The following is a 23,838-nucleotide window of genomic DNA, read 5'->3' as shown; positions in this document are numbered from 1 at the left end:
TGTTGCTAATTTAATAAAGCACTCAAAGTAGACCGTAGTGATGGGGTTTGTGAATATTGGAGGTCTGTATTGTGGATGTTTTCCTATAGATTGTAAAATGTTTAAGACTCCTCCGTGAAAGAGATCGTTGTTAAGATATAGGGAATTTGTTAGCTCTTTTGCAATTGGTTAAGAAAGTTTGCTGTTATTTAAATGTGGGCCCTGATTTTTCAGCTGTGTGCTCTACTGTTCATCATAGAACACATTGAGAGGGAGTAGTTGTATGTGGAAAACCTAACAATTCTATTATTTTAATGGACAGAAGAGAAACAATATTTTTTTTTTTTTATAGAATTAGTGCTAACTTTTGCTTGTCCAAGATGATGTAATTCAGGGATAGATTATCCTTTTACTATAGACTACATGTAATGAGTTTGAGATGTTTGGTTATGTTTAGGAGTGGCATTTGCTATTGTTATTCCATTATGAAGTGAAACTTTGAGCTGAGCTGCTGTAGCGTATACATTTGGAGACACACAAGGAGATCTCAGGGTTAGGTTAATTCCAGTAGTGGATTCTTTGGTGATCTTTTAAGACTAGGTAATCCTTCCCCCTTTGCTTAGCAATTCACAAGCAGGGAAATCTAAGAGCTTGGTTAGATGAGTATTTATAGTAGTTTAGTTGGAAGATACATACTATCCCCACAGGCAAAGCACATCAGTGGAATATATGAGCCTTTGTGATCTTTGCAGTTAAAACTTAACACTTTCTTCAGGAGCTCAACATCATTTACTTTGCTTTCAAAGGAGTAGATGCTTTAACAGAAGCTGTCACCTGGCAGAGCCTTGAGTTGCTCAATTAGCTTTGAAGAAGGAGATGCTGAAGGCCTAAATGTCTGAATTGGTGATTATTGTTTGGGATACTGTTAGTTTGACTTTAAAGACTAAGCTTGGTATTCTCAATGTTGTATTTTCTTCATATCCTTAACTTCTAAGGATTTTTTTCATTGACTTGTGGATTTATGACATTGCAAAATAAGGTCTCTTGAAATAGGATTAGCATTTAGGAAGATAGAGGAGGTGTATCATCAATGTGTTACTCAAATTTAAGATCACTCAGTGCCCTGCTATAAACCACTTTGTTTATGTAACCTTACTCTAGGAATGCTTGTACTTAAATCTACAGTCTAAATAGAGGAGCCCTCTTGGCTTGTTTATGGTTTATATAGGTATTTCACTGAATCCTCTCATCTTTCTGACTTCATGTACTCCTAAAGAGGGACCATCTGAGCAATACTTTTTGGGTTTCATATAGAAACACTATGTTTTTCTAGCTTTAAAAAACAAAACAAAACACCAAAAAACCACAAAAACAACCAACCATGGAGTACTCTGTTTCTTTGGCATGCTTACAAATGTGTCCATCTGTTAGAGTGGCACAATGCCCACTCACAATATGGTGTACCAGTTTCAAGCAGACACAGGTGCCAATGAAAGACTGGTTTCATTTTCTGACACGATTTTTCTGATGGGAAGCAGCACTGTATTAGGGGAATGTGCTTTGTTAGGGTGATAACTTCTGTTGGTGTGTGTATATCTCATAATAATAATTAGTACTTAAGCAGTGCTTTACATTTTCAAATCACTGTTAAAAAAATTGAAGGCATTACTGAATTAGAGTCTTTTTTGTATCTATTTTTCCAACCTAGTTCACTGAGATTTCTGCATTTGAGGTGGGCAGCAGGGGAGGTGTTAGGTGTATTGACCCAGATAAAATGAGTCTTAATTAACATTCTCTCTTTGAAGTTTAATCAATGATAAATTTTCCTAACATTACAATTCTGTATTTGACTGTATTGACCTTTTGAGGCTGAAAAAGACAACAAACAAAAAAAACCCCAACAGATTATAGTTTTTGGGAGGAAATTTTGATCACCAAATCATAGAATGGTTGTGGTTGCAAGAGACCTCTGGGTGTCACCTAAGATGACCTGCTCAAGCAGGGCTACACAGAACCAGTTGTGCAGAACTGTGACGGGATGACTTTGTAATACCAAGGATGGAGGCTTCACAACCACTCTGGATAACTCGTGCCAGTGATCAGTCACCCTCTTAGTGGAAAAGTGTTCCCTGATGTTCAGACAACATCTCCTGTGTTTCCATTTGTGCCCGTGTTCTCTTGTCCTGTCACTGGGCACCACTGAGCAGAACCTGGCTTTTTCTTTTTTGCATCCTCCTACTGTGCCTGGGCCTGTTCCTCTCCAAAGTGCAGGATTTTGCAGTTCTCCTTGTTGGATTTGGTAAGGTTCCTACCAGCACATTTCTTCAGCCTGTTAAGGTTCCTCTGGATGGGATCACTACCCTCTGGTGCAGAATCATAGAATTGTTAGGGTTGGAAGGGACCTCAAGTATCATCTACTTCCAAGCCCCCTGCCATGGGCAGGGGCAGCTCACATTAGATCAGGTTGCTCGCAGCCATATCCAGACTGGCCTTAAAAACCTCCAGGGATGAGGCTTCCACCACCTCCCTGGGCATCCTGTTCCAGCATTTCACCACCCTCATGGTGAAGAATTTCTTCCTAACATCCAATCTGAATCTACCCATTTCTAGTTTTGTTCCATTCCCCCTAGTCCTATCATTACCTGGCACCCTAAAAAGTTCCTCCCCAGCTTTCTTGTAGGCCCCCTTCAGATACTGGAAGGCCACAATAAGGTCACCTCAGAGCCTTCTTTTCTCCAGACTGGACAGTCCCAACTCTCTCAGTCTGTCCTCATAGGAGAGGTGCTCTGGCCTCATGGCCTTTCTCTGGGCACATTCCAGCATGTCCAGATCCTTCCTGTAATAGGGGCTCCAGGACTGTATGCAGTACTCCAGGTGGGGTCTCACCAGAGCTGAGTAGAGAGGGAGAGGAAGAATCACCTCCTTTGACCTGCTGGCCACACTTCTCTTGATGCAGCCCAGGATCTGGTTGGCTTTCTGGGCTGCAAGTGCACATTGACAGCTCATGTTGAGCTTCTCATCCACCAGCATCCCTACATACTTTTCTTCAGGGCTGCTCTCCAGCCAGTCCCTGCCCAGCCTATATTGGTGCTTGGGATTGCCCTGACCCAGATGCAGGACCTTGCACTTGGTCTTGTTGAACCTCATGGTTTTGGCTTGTGCCCACCTCTCCAGCCTGTCAAGGTCCCTCTGGATGCCATCCCTTCCCTCCAGCATGTCTGCTGCACCACACAGCTTGGTGTCATCAGGAAACTTGCTGAGGGTGCACTCAAATCCACTGTCCATGTTGCCAACAAAGATGTTGAACAAGACTGGTCCCAGGACTGAACTCTGAGGAACTCCACTTGTCACTGGCCTCCACTTGGACACGACGGACCCATTGACAGCCACCCTTTTGGTGCAGCCATCAAGCCAGTTCTTTGTCCACTGAATGGTCCATCCATCAAACCCAGACTTTACCAGCCTGGAGACCAGGAGGTCATGTGGGACAGTGTTGAAGGCTTTGCTCAGATCTAGGTAAATGATGTCAGTTGCTCAGCCTTCATTTATTAATGTTGTGACCTTGTCATAGAATGCCACCAGGTTTGTCAGGCAGGATTTGCCCTTGGTGAAGCTGTGTTGATTGCACCAAATCACCTCTTCATTATTCTTCTGTCTCAGCAGTGCCTCTGAGGAGTGCATGGAGGATCTGCTCCATGATCTTACCGGGCACAGAGGTGAGACTGACTGGCCTGTAGTTCCCTGGGTCGTCCTTCTTTCCATTTTTGAAAATGGGAGTTTTGTTTCCCCTTTTGCAGTCAGTGGGGACCTCCCTGGACTGCCAGGACTTTTGGAATATAATAGAGAGCAGTTTAGCAACCTCATCTGCCAGTTCCCTCAGCACCTGTGGGTGTATCTCATCAGATTCCATGGACTTGAGGGCCCCATATGTCGGCCGGACCCTTCCCACAGGTCCTGCTGCCTGCCTGGAGCCCGGGTCAGAGACGTTACCAGAAGGCTGCCTAATGTAGTACAGCCCTCTGATTACTATCCCTTGCTAGTTATGCAGGTGGGAAGTGATGAAGTACCAGAAGTCTTAAATCAATAAAAAGGGACTTCAAGGCACTGGGAAAAGTAGTAGAGGGATCAGGGGCACAGGTAATTTTTTTCATCTATACCCTTAGTTGCAGGCATGAATGCTGAAAGGAACAGGAAAACATTCCTGATTAATAAGTGGCTAAGAGGCTGGTGTCACCAACAAAATTTTGGATTCTTTGATCTTGGGGAACTCTATATGGTCCTAGGTCTGCTAGCAACAGATGGGGTACACCTGTCACAAAGGGGGAGAAAGATCTTGGCACACAAGCTGGCAGGGCTTGTACAAAGGGCTTTAAACTAGGCTTGAAGGGGGAGGGGAGTGAGCACAACATTACTAGAGATGAACCAAAGGAGGCTGAGGGTGGTAAGCCACAGACAGGGGCAAGACCAGCAGCCCAGCTGAAGTGTGTGTACACTAATGCACACAGAATGGGTAACAAACAAGAGGAGCTGGAAGTCTTGGTACAGGAGGAAAACTATGATGTTGTTGTCATCACAGAAACATGGTGGGATGACACTCACAACTAGAGTGCTGTAATCAAGGGCTACAGACTCTTCAGGAGAGACAGGAGAGGGAGAAGGGGTGGAGGAGTGGCCCTGTATATTAGGGAGGCCCTGGACATCATGGAGGTTGAGACTAAGGATGATCAGGTTGAGTCCCTACAGGTAAGAATTAGGGGGAAGGCCAACAAGCCCGACATCCTGGTTGGAGTCTGTCATACACCACCCAACCAGGAAGAAGAGGTTGATTTAATTTTCTTCAAGCAGCTGGAGGCTGCCTCAAGATCTCCTGCCAATGTTCTTGTGGGTGACTTTAACCTTCCAGACATCTGCTGGGAATTGAACACTGCAGAGAAGAGGCAGTCTAGAAGGTTCCTGGAGTGTATGGAGGATAGCTTCTTATCCCAGCTCTTACATGAGCCTACCAGGGGTGCAGCCCTGCCTGGCTTGCTTTTCACAAATAGAGAAGGAAGGGCTGGTGGGAGATGTGGTGGTGGGAGGCTGCCTGGGGTCCAGTGACCATGAGATGATTGAGTTTTCAATATATGGTGAAACCAGCAGGGGCAGCACCAAAACCTCCACCCTGGCCTCCGAAGGGCAGACTTTGGCTTATTGAAGGAACTAACTGGGAAAGTTCCTTGGGAAGCAGCCCTTAAAAACAAAGGGGTCCAGGAGGGCTGGACCTACTTCAAGAAAGAACTCCTGAAGGCACAGGAACAGGCTGTGCCCATGTGCTGGAAGAGGAGCCGACGAGGGAGACAACCAGACTGGATGGGCAAGGAGCTTCTAAAGGAATTAAGGGAAAAAAAGAGGGTGTATCACCTTTGGAAAAAAGGGGAGGTATCCCAGGATGAGTTTAAGGACATTGCTAAGTCTTGTAGGAAAAAAAATAGAGAGGCAAAAGCCCATTTAGAACTTAGACTGGCCATGGCTGTAAAGGAGAATAAAAAATATTTCTATAAATATATGAATGGCAAAAGAAGAGGCAAGGACAACCTCCACTCCTTATTGGCTAGGGAGGGGAATATAGTAACAAAAGACAAGGAAAAGGCAGAGGTACTTAACACCTTCTTTGCCTCAGTCTTCAGTAGTGGGACAGGTTGTCTTCAGGACAACTTCAGGACAACTGAACTGCCTCCTGAACTGGCAGATGGAGTCGGGGACCAGTACAGTCTCTTGTAATCCAGGAGGAAGCAGTAAGGGACCTGCTGACCCACTTGGATCCTCACAAGTCCATGGGACCATCCTAGGGTGCTGAGAGAGCTGGCAGGTGAGCTGGCCAAGCCACTCTCCATCATTTATCAGCAGTCCTGGGTCACAGGTGAGGTCCCTGATGACTGGAGACTGGCCAGTGTGATGCCCATCCACAAAAAGGGCCTGAAAGAGGAACCAGGAAATTACAGACTTGTCAGCCTGACCTTGGTGCCAGGCAAGGTTATGGAACAGGTGGTCCTGAGTACAATCACACAGAACCTACAAGATGGTCAGGGGATCAGGCCCAGCCAGCATGGATTCAGGAGGGGCAGGTCCTGCCTGACCAACCTGATCTCCTTTTATGATCAGGTTACCCACCTGGTGCATGTGGGGAAGGCTGTGGATGTAGTCTGCCTGGACTTCAGCAAAGCCTTTGACACTGTCTGCCTCAACAAGCTCCTGGCAAAGCTGGCAGCTCGTGGCTTGGACAGATTCACTCTGAAATGGGACAAGAACTGGATGGAGGGCCAGGCCCAGAGAGTGGTGGTGAATGGTGCCACATCCAGCTGGCAGCCAGTCACTAGTGGTGTCCCCCAGGGATCAGTACTGGGCCCATCCTGTTCAATATCTTTATTGATGATCTGGGTGAGGGAATTGAGTCCATCATCAGTAAGTTCGCAGATGACACCAAGTTAGGAGCAGGTGTTGATCTGTTGGAGGCTAGGAGGGCCCTGCAGAGGGACCTGAACAGGCTGGATGGGTGGGCAGAGGCCAATGGGATGAGATTTAACAAGGCTAAGTTCAGGGTTCTACACTTTGGCCACAACAACCCCAAGCAGTGCTACACGATGGGGACAGAGTGGCTGGAGAGCAGCCAGGTGGAAAGGGACCTGGGGGTACTGGTTGACAGTAGGCTGAACATGAGCCAGCAGTGTGCCCGGGTGGCCAGGAGAGCCAATGGCATCCTGGCCTGGATCAGGAATAGTGTGGCCAGCAGGAGCAGGGAGGTCATTGTACCCCTGTACACAGCACTGGTCAGGCCACACCTTGAGTACTGTGTCCAGTTCTGGGCCCCTCAATTCAAGAGAGATGTTGAGGTACTGGAACGTGTCCAGAGAAGGGCGTCGAAGCTGGTGAGGGGTCTGGAACACAAACCCTATGAGGAGAGGCTGAGGGAGCTGGGGTTGTTTAGCCTGGAGAAGAGGAGGCTCAGGGGTGACCTCATTGCTGTCTACAGCTACCTGAAGGGAGGTTGTAGGCAGGTGGGGGTTGGTCTCTTCTCCCAGGCAACCATCAGCAGAACAAGAGGGCACAGTCTCAAGCTGTGCCAGGGGAGGTATAGGCTGGATGTTAGGAGGAAGTTCTTCACAGAGAGAGTGATTGCCCATTGGAATGGGCTGCCAGGGAGGTGGTGGAGTCGCCGTCCCTGGAGACGTTCAAGAGGAGACTGAATGAGGCACTTAGTGCCATGGTCTAGTTGATTGCTTAGGGCTGGGTGATTGGTTGGACTGGATGATCTTGGAGGTCTCTTCCAACCTTTTTGATTCTATGATTCTGTGACTTGAACACTTTATGGTTCTTCAGATGGTCTCGAACCTGATCTTCACTCACAATGGGCAGTTCCTTCTTCCAGTCCCTGCCATTATCTTCCATTATTCTGGGAGTGTGGCTGGAGCCCTTGCCAGTGAAGACTGAGGTAAAGAACTCATTGAGAATTTCAGCCTTCTTCATGTCACTTGTCACCAGTTCACCTGATTCCTTTCTGAGGGGGCCCACAACTTCCCTAGTCTTCTTTTTACCATTAATATACCTACTGCAATTTTTACTGTACCCCTTGATCTCCCTGGTTAGATTTAATTCTAACTGAGCTTTAGCTTTTCTGACCAGGTCTCTTGCTGCTCAGGCAGCTTCCTTATATGCCTCCATTCTAGCTGTCCTTTCTTCCACTCCTTGTAGAGTTTCTTTTTTGTGTCCCGGAGCTCCTTGCTCATCTCGGCAGGTCTCCTAGCATTCTTTCCTGCTTTCCTCTTTGTGAATATACTTTGCTCCTGGGCACGGAGAAGGTGCCACTCCTCCCAGTTTTGTGTCATCAGCAAACTTGTTGAGGGTGCACTCTGCTTCCTCATCCTGGTCATTAATGAAGATGGGACCCAGTGGCCTCCAACTAGGCTTTGTGCTGCTGGTCATCACCCTCTCAGCCAGGCCTTTCAGAAAGTTTTCAATGTACCTCACTGTATATCCAGCATCTACATCAAGAGCTTCCCTATGAGGTTGTGATGGTCTTATGGAAGACTGTGTCAAAGACCTTACTAACATCTAGGCCTTTGACGCTCTCTCATGAGTTCCTCATTAATGGGTCCCTTGAAAGGGGAAATGTGCTATGTTTACAACAAGACAACCCTGGTTTATGCAACTTTGAAGTGTACCTGTTGAGTGGCATTCTATTAATCAGGGTTTTTTGCTAGACCATTTCTCCAGTTTGTCAATGGAATTCTGATTTCTCAGTGTGCTTCCTGACCATTGCAGCCTGGAAGCACCTCTGGACTTAAGCAGTGTATTCCTTATTCCATCATCCAAAGTTTAAATTTTACCTATTATTGGAATATTATCTAATATTATTGGAATGAGGCAGAGGCAAAACCCAATCCAGAATGTATCTTCACATTTTTTTTGCAGTGAGCTCTCTACTACTTCTACTATTATTAATGTAGTTTTCCAACCCACTCTATAATAATTTCATGCAGCCCGCATTTTTCTGTTGCATTTCACAGACTTCAGTGGTTATTTTCATACTTTTGTGAAGTCAAGGCATAGGGTGTTTGCAGGATTGCTTTCATTGTAGAGTTTTTTCTGTACAAGTTAGAATTTATACATAGAATTTATAGTTCTGCTTGATATAAATAGCTAAAATAAGTCTTTGGCAAACAATTATATCCTTTTGTGTTTTAGAGAGTCACCTAGAAAATATTTTGTCTAAGGTTTTTTTCTGGATAATTTGGGCAAGTCAGTTTAGCGTTGTTTCTTCAGTTTATCCTTGTGTATCTCTTTTCCTCTTTAAAAGCAGGTATGTAGACATTATTTCAAGCTTCTAGATTGTTGTGTTATTTCACCATTTCTCAGAGGTAGCACTTGAGATTACTCTAGGTTGTGTAGGACCTGCTAGAGTAAATGCAACCAATTGTTATAATTTAAAACATATTAACTTCTCTATAAATTCCATGCCTTGCAATTCACTATTTTTGCTTTTATTCCTGTTCTGTTTCTGCTTGCGTTGTGCTTGCCATACAATTGCAGCTGACCTCTTTGTGAAAAAATTAAGCATAAGGGCACAGAACACTTCTGTTTTCTTGGTGTTCTGTGTTTTCTTTCCCAATGAGTATTGGAATAACTCCTTCTTTGCTTCTCTTATTAATATACCCATGGAATTGTGGGGTTTGTTCTTGACATCCATTACCTTTCCTCATTTTGCGATTTGACCTTTCAGAGTTGTTTCTGTATGAGTACGCTGCTGTTACACTTGTCCTTGATAATTTGACCTAGTTCCTTTTTTCCTAGTACTCTTACGTTTTGAATCATCAAAACATTTGTGAATCGCCAGCTGGTCTCTTACTGTATGTATTACTCACTGTCTTCCTTGTTAAGATAGCTGGTATTTGTGTACTGAGTAATGCTTCTCTGAGAAGTGCTTAGTTGTCCTGACTTCTTTCTACCAAAATTTGATTCTGGGAAGAAGAAATCTCACAGAAGAAGAAATATACTTCAGTAAACTCAGTGAAGTCCACTGGCTTTGTTCACTCTTGCCCCTTTTACACATAGTAAGAATAACTGATATTCATTTTATGAATACAGTCAGTTGGTTTGTCTTCCATCCTCACATTCAGTTAGTTTTAGTTCTGCATTAAAAAAAAAAAAAGATGACCCAGACAAACAACAGCAACAAAACTACAAAACAACCCAGCAACTCAAAACTGAATTTGAAGATCTGGCTGAAAAGAGCTCTCCTTCAAGGGATGTATTTAAGACAGGTTCCTTTTATTCTTAGCAATACTCTTTTAACAAATTTTGAAGCCACCTCCACCATGAATTGCAATCCTCAGTTGGCCTTCCGTATAATTTATGTGAGCTAGAGTTTCCTCATCAGAGTTTTTGTTGGAGGGGTTTGTTGTCATTGCAATGTTGTATGACTTCTTCAGAAGGCTTCCTTTTAACTTGATAACATCTACTCCTCTAATACTAAGTCTCACCTCATCTGTGAGGATGTAGTTTGGAGTGGAGGGAGAAGGAGCAAGTGCCTGCTAGGTATTGCAGTGATGATTCTCAAGCATGTTCATTCTTTTGAAGCTTTTAAGTTTTAGAAAATAAAAGACTGCTAGAAACAACCTCAAAACCTGTTCTTCCACGTATTTTTAGGAAAACTACTCTCTGCCACAAAAGAAATGGTCCACTTCAAAGTGAGTGAAGGCCAATGTCAGCAGATCTTTTTCACACTTGTGGTTATAGTTTGTATCTGGCCCAACATCATCTGAGCCACTATACTAGTTTTCCTTCATAATCAGTGAAGTGAGAGCTACTTCTCTGAAAAGTGGACCACTATATTTAATTAGAAAACTTAATCCTTAAAGGTTGGAAACCAGATGGAAAGGAAGCCTAGTAGAATAGCTTATGTGTAGGTAGCTACTTACGGTGACATTTATCTTAATTCTGCCATTTACTCTTCTCATAGACCATTATTACAGTTCTGTTTAAGTACTGAAGGGCATACTTGCCATTAGTAGTAGGGAAGAACTGCTCTAGAGATAAGAAACATAAGAGTTCAACTTTTTTTCACGTACTGAGTGAAAGATTGTTTCTTGTGATGCCTGTAGAGCCCATGTTGCTCGAATCAAGAAACTGCCTCTGAATGAGCAGGGTGCTTCCCTCTGTTGTTTCCACCTGTGGGGTAGAGGTTGTGACAGATCGGTTTTTATGTGACGTGCCAATGTACCATGCGTGTGTGGTAGTTCCTTGGCTGAAGTAGGGCTTATTGTTATATTCATCTCAGAAATACCTTCCTGCAGTACCCAAAGTCAGCTAAATGGTGCAGTCTTTTTCAAGACTATTCCTTTGAGTACAAGCTGTAGTTACTCTTGATCTCTTAACCCCAAAGTTCTTCACCCTGCTGTAAAACTGTTTCCTGAGTGCAAGGACTAGCTGCGGCTCTGTTCAGATGCTGAAATTTTTGAGCTCCATGACATTCCATTGCAGTGCTAATGAAGTGACATGAAGTACCTGCTAAATGCAGCAGCCCTGCAGAAGCAGTTCATTGTGCCTTGTAGATTAGACTACAGTTAAAACAGTTTGTGTGTGTGAGGCTTCATGTGTCACCTTTACGAAGAATTTCTTGTTCTTAGGGTCACTTGGAAGAGAGTGGCCAGTAATGACGGAGTTCTAGCTAAGGATGATAAATGTGTCCAAACATTGGGAGTTAACCTTTGCAGATGATGAATTGTGGAAACTATGGGAAGATTCAGCCATTCTAATTAACATCTAAAATGTCTAGCAAATAGGGAGATTTCTAATGTCTCTCAGAACAGAGAATGACTGCAATAGAAGGACAAATGCCAGCATATTACAGGAGGTGAGTTTGCTTTTGAAGTCTGTGTATCCAGGTCTTGACTGATTGTGATATTAAATGCTGGGGGGGGGGGGTTATTCTAATTTTAATTAAGATTTCTAACTTTATCTTTAAATGTAGAAACTTAATACTATGGCATGCTTTATTTTGACAGATAAGGAAGGACATAACTTTTCTATGTTTTGGGTGCTGGTGAGTGTCATCCTAGGTGCAATAGCCATGCTGTGCAAAGAACAAGGAATTACAGTACTGGTAAGAATTCTCTTAGTGAGTGAGTTTCAACCTCAGCATCTATCAGATGCAGTTGTAAAGCCTACAAAGGTGAATCTTTTCCACAGCTAATTGCATGCACACTTTTTTTTTCTGTTCAGAAAGATAGTTAATGTTGACATAAAAGTATTCCAATAGATCTGTCTTGATTATATCCCTGCCAGTCTGATGGAATTCTTCACTTTATCTTTTGCAAGTAGGTAGCATATATCCATTATTTTTTTGCAAAATTTGAAAGATTTACAGTGTTAGTTTTAATGCATATCACATTCATTGGCCTTTGAATTGGTTTTTGAATATAATTGCTGAGATGGTAGGCCCACAGACCTCTCATTGAAGGCTTATGAACAAAGATACAACTGGAGGAGAGCATTTTCTAAAGCTCCACAAAGTGCTTTTGTGAACACTTCCTTGAAGTGGGGTCTTTGTTTATGCACTTCTGATTCTGATCTCTTCCCCCTGTTCTTTATTTAAGGATTTGTCTATGCAGACAGATAAAGTTACTGATGGGATTCATTTGACTCTTGCATTTTACTGATTCAGAGAAGAGGTTCTGTAGCAGCTAATAGAACTTTGCAGCAACTTCCACTTTGTATATTAGTGTAATAGCAAAAAAAAGCAAACCTGATACTTCTGTTAAATTTTTCTGAGCCTTTTTTTCCTGTGGCAATTTATGTACCCTTTAAAAATAGTATTTCTGACAGTAAAAAATACCATGCTGCACAGCAAAAAAAATAAACAGAACGCTTAATGCGACTCCACCTTACTGTCAGAAGCCTTGCTTTTTTTGTCTGTAGCACTTACTGTAGAACATTTGGGAAAGAAGATGGAGAACAGAATACTGTTGTGACCATGATACAGGGTCTAGATTGCTGGTACATGATATTCCCTGAAGGATTGTTCCATGTAACAGGAGAATCCCCTTTACAGTAACATGATAATCTACTCATCTGTGCTCAAGTCCTCAATTTTCCATTCTGCCATCATTACTACCAACGTATCTCTTAACTCGTTTGGAATCAGATTTAAGATACACAGTAACTTGTGGCAGAAGTAGAATTTATGATTTATTTTTTTTTTAAATACATTTGTAGTTAGCTGTTCCATCTTACGCTCTTTATTTTTGTCTTGCTTTCTTAGGGTTTGAATGCTGTGTTTGATGCACTAGTGATTAACAAGATAAATGTTTTGGAGCTTATTCAAAAGCTACTGCGTAAGGACAAGCCATTGGAGGTGAATCTGCAGACATTTTGTTCATTCTGGCCATTTAGAAGACAAAGAGCTTCTGACATTTCTGTTGTTGTGGAGAATTCAAAAAAAAAAAAAAAAAGGTGTTTTTAGTCAGCCTAGTAAGGTAACATGCTTTGACAGTTTTGCAGCAACGTGAGCAGTTGCCCTGGGAAGTTGTGACTGCTCCATTATTGTAAGTGTTTGAGGACAGGTTGGACAGACCTTTGAGCAACATGATCTGGTGAAAAATGTCCCTGTCCATGGCAGGGGGGCTTGGATTAGGTGATATTTAAATGTGCCTTCTGACCCAAACCATTCTATAATTCTATGAAATATGTCAAACTTTTTTTTGGAGGGTAACTCTTAAGCATGAAAAGCTCAAACTTTTATGCTTCCATTTTGTGACTTTTAAGCAGTTCTGTCTGAGTGAAGAAAACAAATGTGTTTTTTTTCTTTTTGTTCTTTGAATAGAAGTAATTCATTTTAGCTCCTGCCAGCTACAAAAATCTGGTTTGTTTTGTTGAAAGGCAGATCTTAAATTTTTTTACTTGCAGTTTTTTATTCTTCTCAGTTGAGGCAGGTTTCAGTTTCATGCCAGCTTTCAGTTAACTCTAAATCAAAGACAATGACAATAACAGTTCTTCCACTTTAAAAATTCTGCCTACTAAGAGATTTTGTGGCAGTTTGTGAAATCTGACCTTTAATAATGTGCAGGTATCGTTAATGAAATAAATCCTGGGATAAGAGATTTTGTGTAGTTAATCTGTCATAAGGCAGTTATAAATTGCTACCATATTGTTTTCCTTCCTCACACAATTCTCTTCCAAAAACAGTGTTTAGGAATGGTTTTCCTATAATCCCCATTGTAGTGACTTAGGTTACTGAGATATGTAAGTTGTAAGTAACCATTTGAGCACAAAGGCTAACTTACATAAAATCACATTACAAATGTCTTTATACTTAGACATTACTCTAAATACTTTATGACTTTACTGTCAGCTACAAATATTTTATTTTTTTAAGTCTTCAGAAATAAGTAATATTGATCTCCTAAATAATTATGGTGGTGCTTGCTAATCAACCTATTGCAATTATAAGTAATAATAATAATCAGTGTGCCATCTTCCATGGAGGACAGAACTGATCATGATAACTAGAAAGTAGGCTTTTAAAGGTAATAGAAGGATCTCAAACTAAGAGGAAAAGGTGGAAATAAAGGAAGCTAATATTGGAGATCTCGTGCCCATATCACGTGTCAACTCTTCCAAGTGAAAATCCATAGTTTACTGACACTTTCATCTTCAGATGTATAGATTGTAAAGTGAAGTGGCCCAAGTGATATCTCTCATTTCAGGGAAATTCTCATCTTCCTTCTGCTTCTCTAATGACTTATTGAGATTGCATGGAATAATTTCCACCATAAGGTTTCAGGCAGCTATGAGGCAGACCTACAGCAGTGCAATATTGGGGGGTCAGAGAGAAGCTGCATCCTTCTTTTTCTATATGAGTTACCATTTCCTAGCTGAGTGTTGAAAGCTTGGATTTACACCTCAAATATGTGACAGAGATACTGTTACAGTAACTGATGATTCTGTATCTCTAGATACAGAATATACAGTGTCTTTTATGAAACTGATGTGTACTTGGAGAAGACGTGTCATATTTCAGAGAAAATAAAAATCTATCAAATTTAGTTTCTATTACATCACTTCTCTGTCTTTTATGTGAATTGCCTTGTTTAGCCGCTAAAGTGTATATTATAAAATCTGATGTAAATCTACCGAGTTAATGTATATAATAAACCTTAATTTTTTGTACCTCTTGGGGATTTTTAGCCTGACCGGAGTTATTTAGGTACCTGTCTGTCACATAGCCTTTTAATCACATTAGTAATCGTGAAACTTTTAATTCAGCTTCTAATTCCTCCCAGTTTTCTGTGGTTTTTTGTTGTATTGTTGTTGTAGTGTGGTGGGCTGAAATTCCCCTCCCACAATAACAACTCCAGACTAGCTCAGTTTGGAAGCAAATGAAGCTGTATTATACAAGCAAAACTACAATCTATAACAAAATGCAATTACTATGTACAAATATACACTATTAACAACAGTTACAAATATGTACAATTAACAGAAAAACACAACAAAACCCTCTGGCCTCAGAAGGGCCCTGCCTCTTCCCCTGCCTTCCCCAGACCCCCATGGCAGAAGGAAGAAAGCCAAGAATCAGAGAGGTTGTTAAACTTAGCTTTTCAAAGTCAGTGTGTGGGTGTGTGTTATCTTCGAAAAGCAAAAGGCCAGAAGAGAAACGCAGACTGCCCAGCAGAGAAGCACCAGACAGGAAGACAGACAGACTGCCTGTACCTTGTTTTGAGTACTAACTCCTAAACATTTCTATTTCTCCAATGGAAGTGTTTAGAGTAATCATTATTTTGCTTTCTTATACCCAATTGTGATTTATTTACATTCTCTCACCTTTCTGCTTGAACTTTGTGAAGAAAAATTAAAGGCATAGCCTTAAAACCATCACAATCGTATACCTCTAAAGAGATCTAAATGGGCAAAAACTTTCTGTGATAAGCTGTCAACTGGATATAGCTATTTAAAACAAAGTTCAAAAAAGAGCCATCTTCCATTTTTAAAAGAGAAGATAGACCCATTTAGTATGCTGTGTACTAAAGGCATTATTTTGCTCAAATTCCCTGTCAGAAATTGCTGTGGATAAATTATATCAGCTCTAGGATTCCTGAGGATTTGAAGAAGAGAGACTTGTTGATAAAAATGTTTTTTGTTTGAGAAGAAAATAATAATGTTTGCAAAAAAAATATTTTGCAATTAGTGAGTGAAAGTGTAGCAAAATTTGACAGCTCTCTAGCAACAGCAAAAATCATGATGTCAACTCTAATAGCAGAAATGCACAGAAATAGCTTCTTTCTAAGACAGTGGTGAAAAGAATGTGGCTGTAGTAGGAAGAGAACAAAATGATTTTTCTGGATGACTATTTTTGTTTTTTCTTTTTTTCCCGTAGAATGCTGGGCTATTAAGGAAGGGGCTATTTTTCAGGATAACTCTTCTGATGTCTGGAGGGGCCAGTATACTTTATATACGCTGGAGGATTATGGGCACGGGGCCACCAGCTTTCACTGAAGTAGACAACCCGGCTTCATTCGCAGACAGTCTGTTTGTGAGAGTAAGTTACAAAACTGCTTTTTATCTGGCCAGCTCTGAACATTTGTTTTTGTCCTCAAACTGAATTTTCTTTCCTGTGCTTGAAAGAAACAATAATGTAGGCAGTTTTTACATTTCAGGATGTGTGATGAGTCATCTTCACTTGTGGTGTTGTGATGAATTTCTGCAATATTTTAAAATAGTGTACCTTGTATATTCTTTGCATTCAATTTATTGTGCACTGCACACATTGAAGTACACTTCCATTTACTCTCTTTTTCCCATGCATGCAAGGATTTTGCTTGTGCTGGATTTCATTCCTTTTCCACATACTGTGCTTGGCTTTTTATCTGTTCTTTCACAATTGAAGAAAACAGCATAAAGTTCTGGTCTGGTGCATTTGGAGTATGTGTTGGCTTTGTATCTCTGATTGCATTAAGGCTCTTTCTGGAGATGGAGAATGAAGGGCAAAGACCACAAGTGCTGTCTTTTGACATTTTCTCCTTTTGTAGGAGATTCTTTTTATATGTGAATATTGGTTGGACAACACAGGATTGCATTTTCCTGCTCTGAATAAGAGTTAATGTTTAAAATAATAAAAAAAAAAATCACAACTGTAAAATGAATGGCTATGTAACTAGTTATAGTCTTAACAGTACTTAAGGCTTCTTCATTTTATAAGATGTATTTTGTAATAAGGGAAATTATAGCAAAGAAGAACTAAAGTTGACCCCCACCCCCTGAAGTTTAGTATCAAATAAATGTTTGTTTTCTTTTTGACTGACAGGCTATAAACTATAATTACTACTATTCATTGAATGCATGGTTGCTGTTGTGTCCCTGGTGGCTGTGTTTTGATTGGTCAATGGGCTGCATACCCCTCATTAAATCCGTCAGTGACTGCAGGATAATTGCACTAGCAGCACTTTGGTTCTGCCTAATTGGTTTGATATGCCAAGCTCTGTGCTCAGAAGACAGCCATAAGAGAAGGTAAGAGACAGTGATGAATTTTAAATGCCTGGCCAACTTGAGTACAGTATTATTTTGTTAAAATTATCAGTAGTGGATTTAACATTTCAGTGGAACCAGTGTCTAGCAAATGCAATTCAAATAAATATTTATAGCTGTCATTATATTCTTATCCCAATTTGGGCTCATCACTGTACATTGACTAGTGGGAAACAGAGCTGGAGGAGAAGGTATGGATGGCTGCTTTATTTTTCTCCTGAAATGGCATTTTTGAGATCCTTAACACTGTAGGTGGTAAAAAGTAATATGTACTCAAATCAGAGTAGGAAATTATGTCTGTTGTTGTCTTTAGTTCTTAAAAGTCATCATCTCCTTTAATCTCCTTATAATGAAAGAGAGATGTGCCTTGAAACAAGAAATGCTGGCCATGGCCATACAATTAAAAAGCAAAATGCTGACTCATAGTACCTATTGAAGAAACAATCTGTACTTTTACCCAAAAGAACTAAAAAAACATTGTCAACTTCTGTATCACAAAGGGTTTGTGTTTAACTTTCCAGGTTCCGTTTGCATGAGTTTTATGTATAATTAATTTCTCAGCTCTTTAAAATTTTACAACAGCTCAATCACAGCGAGGTTGTTCTGTTGGTCAGAAGACTGAAGATCTTCTTTTTCTTTTCTGTGGTATTTTGTAATTTCAACTCTTCCCTCTTGTCCCCTCAAATGTTAATATCCCACCAGCCTTTCTTTCCTGCTGTTCCCATATTCATTTACAAGTGGCGGTCATACATTCCAGTAAAAACACATTCACTAAGTCTATATTGCTGAACCATATTTTAGTAAAAAGTATCATGAAGGCCTAAGACCCTTGGGGATAAGAAAAGAGTAAGAGGACACATCTACACTACAATATAAATTCTTTTTGATAATAGATGAGATCCTGTGGCCTTTTATAACAAACACCTGGCACAGGGCTAGGATTCTTACTCCATTATGTCATCTCTGTAACAATAAGGTACCTAGTCTCAGTTATCTTAAGATCTGTATAAAGAGTTACCTGCTGAGGATTACTCATCTCCAAATAAATACCTAAACCAAGGAAGACAAAATGCCCTTTGGAAGTACCTCTTTCTCTCCTGACTGGAGAAAGAGTGCAGATTGCTAACTTTCAAGTGGTTAGTTGCAAAGGATTCCACTATTGTTAGGAAAAGAAATGCTCTCTCAGTAGGATGTGTGCCTCAGTTACTATTTTAACAGTGACCTGTGTTTTTCCCTTGTTACTGTCTTACTACTTCCCAAAATAGACAGGTAGCTTTTACCATTCCTTTTCCTGCTTGCGTACTTTAAATAGTACGCAATGTAAATATGTAATCAATGTTTAATGGGGCTATTTTCTGGCCTGGAAGAATGAGCATTGCTTTTTTAGAAATTATAGCTAGGATTTTTAGAGTGCCTGATAGAATGAAGTATCAAAACCTCACCAAAACTTAATCTGATTTTGTTAGTAGCTTGCAAAGACTGCTTCTGAATGTCCTGTTTCACACAGACATGCTCTGTGATCTTTATTTAAAGTTTATATATAAAGTAGAAAAGGTACTTCTGTTAAGATTTGTGGTTAAATTGAGAATCTGTTTCTTGTTTGCAGAATTCTTACACTGGGACTTGGATTTCTTATTATCCCCTTTCTTCCTGCAAGTAATCTGTTCTTCCGAGTAGGATTTGTTATTGCAGAGAGGGTCATCTACCTCCCCAGTATTGGATATTGTATTCTGTTTACATACGGATTTAGTCTCCTGAGTAAGCAAGCCAAGAAAAAGGTACCATCAAAACAATCGGTGAAGTTGATAATTAAGTGCTTGAATTGAATGGTTTGTTCCTTAACTTGTCTCTCTTTCCTTAAGAAATTCCTTGCTGTAGCAGTACTTGGAATCCTGTTGATAAATGTTATGCGCTGTGCACTCCGCAGCAGTCAGTGGAGGTCAGAAGAACAGCTTTTTCGGAGTGCACTGTCTGTGTGCCCTCTGAATGCAAAAGTAAGTCACTTGTGCACTTCTCATCTTCTTGCTGGTGGTGGTTTTTGGTTTTAAGTGTTCTGAAATTTGGGACAAAGAAGGTGTAATGCATAGTTAATGTATTGTGGTACAGTGTTACTGACAGTCTTGCTTAGTGCAGGAATATGCTATTGACATGCCAGACACCTAAATTACAGTGATAGCATGGTCAGAATACAAGACTGTGCAAATTTTAATGTCATAATTCAGAACTTGGGTGTGGAAGTGAGGAGTGGAAGTGAGGAATACACTGCAGGAAAGGTATCCAGTCAAATTGGAGGTACTGCTAATACAATCTACTAAAACAATTGCATATAATTCCAAGTTATTACAAGAAAATACTAAAAGTAAGTAGTAAGTTGTAGTGGTGTATTCACCTGGATAATGCCTATTTTATCTTTTTAGAATCCTTGTGTACCTCTCAGGGGCACATACAGCAAACACAGATAAGGGACAAAGCAGAGCATCCTCAGTGTAATTGTGGGATATGAAGGTGCAATCTTTGCTCCTATTTCTGCTCTTGCACATTGGCTAAATGGGTTTGTCTTGAAACATGGGCACTGAGGAAAACTGCAGTATTCGCAGCAAGGCTAAGGGAGGAAAAAAATAAAAGGGTGGGACTGGATGGAAATGTTTTAGTGAGCTAACACCAGTGCTTGGCATAGTAGACTGAACTTAGCCTGCCAATAGAGGTGATCTCCCCAGCAGTCCTTTTGACAGCTGAGTGTGTGATCTGTTGGAGCATACCACAAAAGCCCTGCTGTTGTGTGAATTTTAGCAGAGACTCTTTGAAGAGCCTAGGGAGTGTGCAACTTATCAATAAAAATACACTGTTTTAAAAGATTAGATTTCTGTAAATGCAGAGCAGCATCCAGATAATGCAGATCAAGAGAGAGAATTTCAAAAAGAACCCCTGAATGTTCAACTTTGCAAAGAGAATGATGGTCTTAGCATCTACTGGAATACAAATATGCAGCATAAAAAACATGTATGGCCAGCATTTACAACATGGTGGTGTCTTTCAATAATCCTCAATTTTAATACATTTTAAAAGAGCAATTGCATTTTATTGTGTGACAGTATTAGGCAACCATCTTCTTTTTAATGATGACCTTAGTTTATCTTGTTTTCTGGATGGCAAGCACATACTATAAATGGAGTAAATGCAATCTGTTTCTTTGTGTGTAACTGCATCCATCTGCCACGGTAAGAGTGCTTTAGACAGATCCACACTCTTTGCCTGAGTTCCAGGCTCTTTGGACTTGAGCCATGTCTGGCTGGGAAGCTGTGTAGCTGTGTTCACACAGTGCTGTGCTTGAGCCGATAAGCTGTGTGCAAGCTACTGAACTAATGCAGCTGGTTCAAAGCCAATGAGCATACAGGGAAAATGGGCTTGTGTTTGTCAACACTGAGCCATGTAGACATGCCTGAGCTGTAGTGCTGCTAGTGACAGCTTGCGCAAATGGAAAGAGTGGATGTGAACAAGGAGAGTTTTGTAGGCTCGCTTTCCAGTTTTGCTGAAAGGGTAACTTTGAAATCACAGTATTAGGGAACTTTTCTAGGCAACATCATTAGAGAGTCTATGTGTGAGGGTCAATCTTTTTTTCCTTATGGACTCAGCTATATTTATTCAATTTTGACAAAGATAAACATAAAATTTGAATTAGGTTCTGTTCTGATGTTACATTGTTGTCTTGAAATTTCAGACTTCCTTTAAAAATTACTCTACAGGACTTTCTTTCAGTGGCTCATTTATTTCAGTGGGAGGCTGATGCAAACCAAAAGATGGAATGCAGATAATACTTTTTTCTTGTTCTTGGAACATCTTTAATATATGGTATGTGGTCATGAGTTACTTTCCTTATATACCAGGATTCCAGAATCTCCAGATGTCTTCCAACTAGCAACAAAAGCTGCAGATTCTCATTCATGTTTTGTGGTACAGCTCTTTCCAATTCAAAGTTCTCTGTATGTGAGCAGTGTAAACTTACCTTAATTCTACGTAACAGTAGTTAGAGCAGCACCTTCTCTAATTTCAAGGCTCATCTTCTTTAAATATCTCTTTAGACAGAGGTGTGGAAACTGCATTAAATCAGATTGCCTGATGGAGAAGTGATGTCCCCTTGAGTGATGGATATGTGTGGCTCAAAAGGATAAATTTAGAATCAACTTCCACAGGTGTTCTTAAAGTGATTTTAAAATTTACTGGAAATAATTAGCTACCATAAAGGAGTTAGAAAGATTTTTAGGAAAAAAGTTCCCAATACAGATTTCAAAATATGTTTTTAATATTTTAAATGTTATTTATTTTAACTATCTATTACAGATTTTTATATTTTACCTTTAAAAAAAATAGATTATTTACTTATTTTTTTAAGAGAAAGAAACTCTGATAGATCATGGTTAAATGTGTCCAGAAGTATGTCACACATTTTGAACTTCTGTGGTCCTGCACTTAATTTGGTTTCAAAGGTTGTTAGGCTGAAACAGGGTTTCATATTAAGTTAAGTTAATATGTTAAGTTAAGTTTGGCATATTTTTCTTAGCTGAACAGAAGATCCTTGTCTATTGAGTCAATTTCCTCTTAACCATCTTTTTTCTTACTGCCTTCATTCCTGTAGCTCAGTGGTGATATACAGTAGTTTGAGTTAGAACCAGGCCTATTTCTACTAAAGCAAATTTTGTGAACCATTTCAAAGAATATTTTCTCCTGATTTGTTGATTTTATGTTACAAGTAGTTTATAAACTTGGAACACTTCAGTGCTATTGGCTCAAAAGGCTCACTGGGTCTAACTTGTCAATCTTTCATTTAATGTCATTATGTTGCAAGTTTATCCTGGAATGCTTTGTTTAAGTACGGGGTAGGATAAAAGCATAACTACTGTTTCACCATGTCAGAGTGCTGTCTTAAATTTATCTCCTTACCTTTAAATATCTACATCTGGGAAAGTCAGCCAATCTCCTTTTATAACTGGGGAAGAGAAGCGGTCCCTTTTATTATGATGTGGTTCATCATTATCTTCAACTAAATGACCAGAAGGTCTGCACCCTAGTTCTGTGTTTCTCTTCACTGATGATAAAACAGGTCCCAACAACTAGAGCAGATGTAGATACGTAAGGTTATGTGAGATTTTGCTGTTGCCCTACGCTGCTCACAATTTCTAGACATTGTTCTGTTGCTTCTCACTTCCTGAGGTCATTACACATTTTTTCTTTTAAAGATTGTTCCTGAAAATGCTCATGTTACTGCCTTTATTTGCCATGTAGTAGTTTACTGTTGGAATTGTCAAGTTACTTTCTCTCAGCATTCAGCAAAGCCATAGCATTTTTTTAAGAGATGGCCTTTTTCTGGATGATGACTTCTTATTGATTATCTAAATAAAATTTGCAATTGCATTGTTAAATACCTGGGAAATAGATTTGAAATACATTATTTTAAATAGTTAACATTCTATGTGTAATCTCTACATTCTCCTTTATGCTAGCTTTTCTTTAAAGAGTATAAATTGATAAACATAATTTTTTTTAAAAAGCCATTTCACTAGGAACACTTCCTGAATAATAAGCATGAAAGTTACAGTACTCCCAAAAAAATCTGTTACTAACTAAGCCTTGACATACTAAGTGTGGTAACTTTCTATTTAATGCTTTATGCAATCTGTAATTATTATTAGATACAAGTTCATTAAAGACAAGCTGTGCTTATACTGAAAATATACAACAGTTTGTGAGATTACTTTCTAAGCTTTCTTAAAAGGTCTTGCAAAGCCTCTTTTGGACGGAACAAGATTTAGTGCTGTCTAAGGATTTATGAAGCCAATGTAGAGAGCCTTTCCTTTAGATATCGAGAAACCTTTTCTATGCTATATAAAAAAAAATAAAGGGGATTATCTTCTGCAGAATTTATCTTAAGTGCTGTGGGCTATGTTCACAGGGGCTATCTGCAGTGTTTTGCAACATAAATGGCATTTTAGATGTTGATTTTTTTTGTATACAAGCACAGTCGTGCAGAAATTTAGACAACATTAGCTGCACAAAATGTGATGATCAAAAAGGCTTTACTGTTATTTAGAAATCAGAACTTCAGTAATAAATAGAATAATGTTTGATGAAAGAAGCTGGCATTGAACGGAAGCATCGGCATGGTTCTGTAGAAATTTTGACGTCTGTGATTGGTCCCATTCTTCTCAGCAAATGTTCATATTTGTTGAAAAGGTGATTGTAAGCAGCTAAGAAAGAGAGTAAAATAGTGACATTAGTGCTCCAACTGAGAGGGCGTACCTCCTAGAAAATGATACTACATTTCAATGTCTTCCTATTCCGTTCTGAGGAGAAAAAAAAATCCGTTTGACAGTAATCTTGGTTTCACATAGAACTTTTTTTGTCTTCCTCATTTTAATGTGTGTGTACATTTAATCACTTAAATTAGAATTTAAATACTATGTATATCTAACAGAGGTACACAGTGCTTTTGCTTTTTTATGCTGGCTTCTTAAGCTGACTTGAAGTATTGCAAACAGCAAAACACATAGAGCCAGTTCTTGGGCTAGATTATGGTGCCATGGTTAGGTAAACTTTAAAACAACAAATGCTTGTTGAGATCATCTAGGTTCTACCCTAGGGGTTTTTTACCTAATGTCCCTGCTTTCAGAGAATACCGTGTTGTTGATATATACTCCTGAGAAATGCCCCTTTTAGAGGTATTACTGTAAAGATTGATAAAGGAGCATGTGGGCATAATGTAATATATCACTTCTAGTTAATATCTATCTATATATCTATCTTAAA

General features: G+C 40.0%; 1 protein-coding gene across 1 annotated transcript in view; it reads left to right on the top strand.

Annotated features, from left to right (window-relative positions):
* Positions 1 to 23,838, top strand: part of TMTC4 (transmembrane O-mannosyltransferase targeting cadherins 4) — a 52,720-nt gene that overhangs the window by 16,919 nt on the left and 11,963 nt on the right. Inside the window, exons 5-10 of the mRNA XM_054383235.1 lie at positions 11,520 to 11,617; positions 12,776 to 12,868; positions 15,890 to 16,051; positions 16,817 to 17,019; positions 18,644 to 18,815; positions 18,900 to 19,031. Of these exons, the coding sequence (XP_054239210.1) occupies positions 11,520 to 11,617; positions 12,776 to 12,868; positions 15,890 to 16,051; positions 16,817 to 17,019; positions 18,644 to 18,815; positions 18,900 to 19,031 (860 nt within the window). The remainder of the gene's footprint in view (positions 1 to 11,519; positions 11,618 to 12,775; positions 12,869 to 15,889; positions 16,052 to 16,816; positions 17,020 to 18,643; positions 18,816 to 18,899; positions 19,032 to 23,838) is intronic.

This window comes from Indicator indicator, chromosome 1 (assembly GCF_027791375.1).
Source record: "Indicator indicator isolate 239-I01 chromosome 1, UM_Iind_1.1, whole genome shotgun sequence".
Lineage (NCBI taxonomy): Eukaryota > Metazoa > Chordata > Aves > Piciformes > Indicatoridae > Indicator > Indicator indicator.
This window is presented reverse-complemented; position numbering and strand designations above follow the sequence as displayed.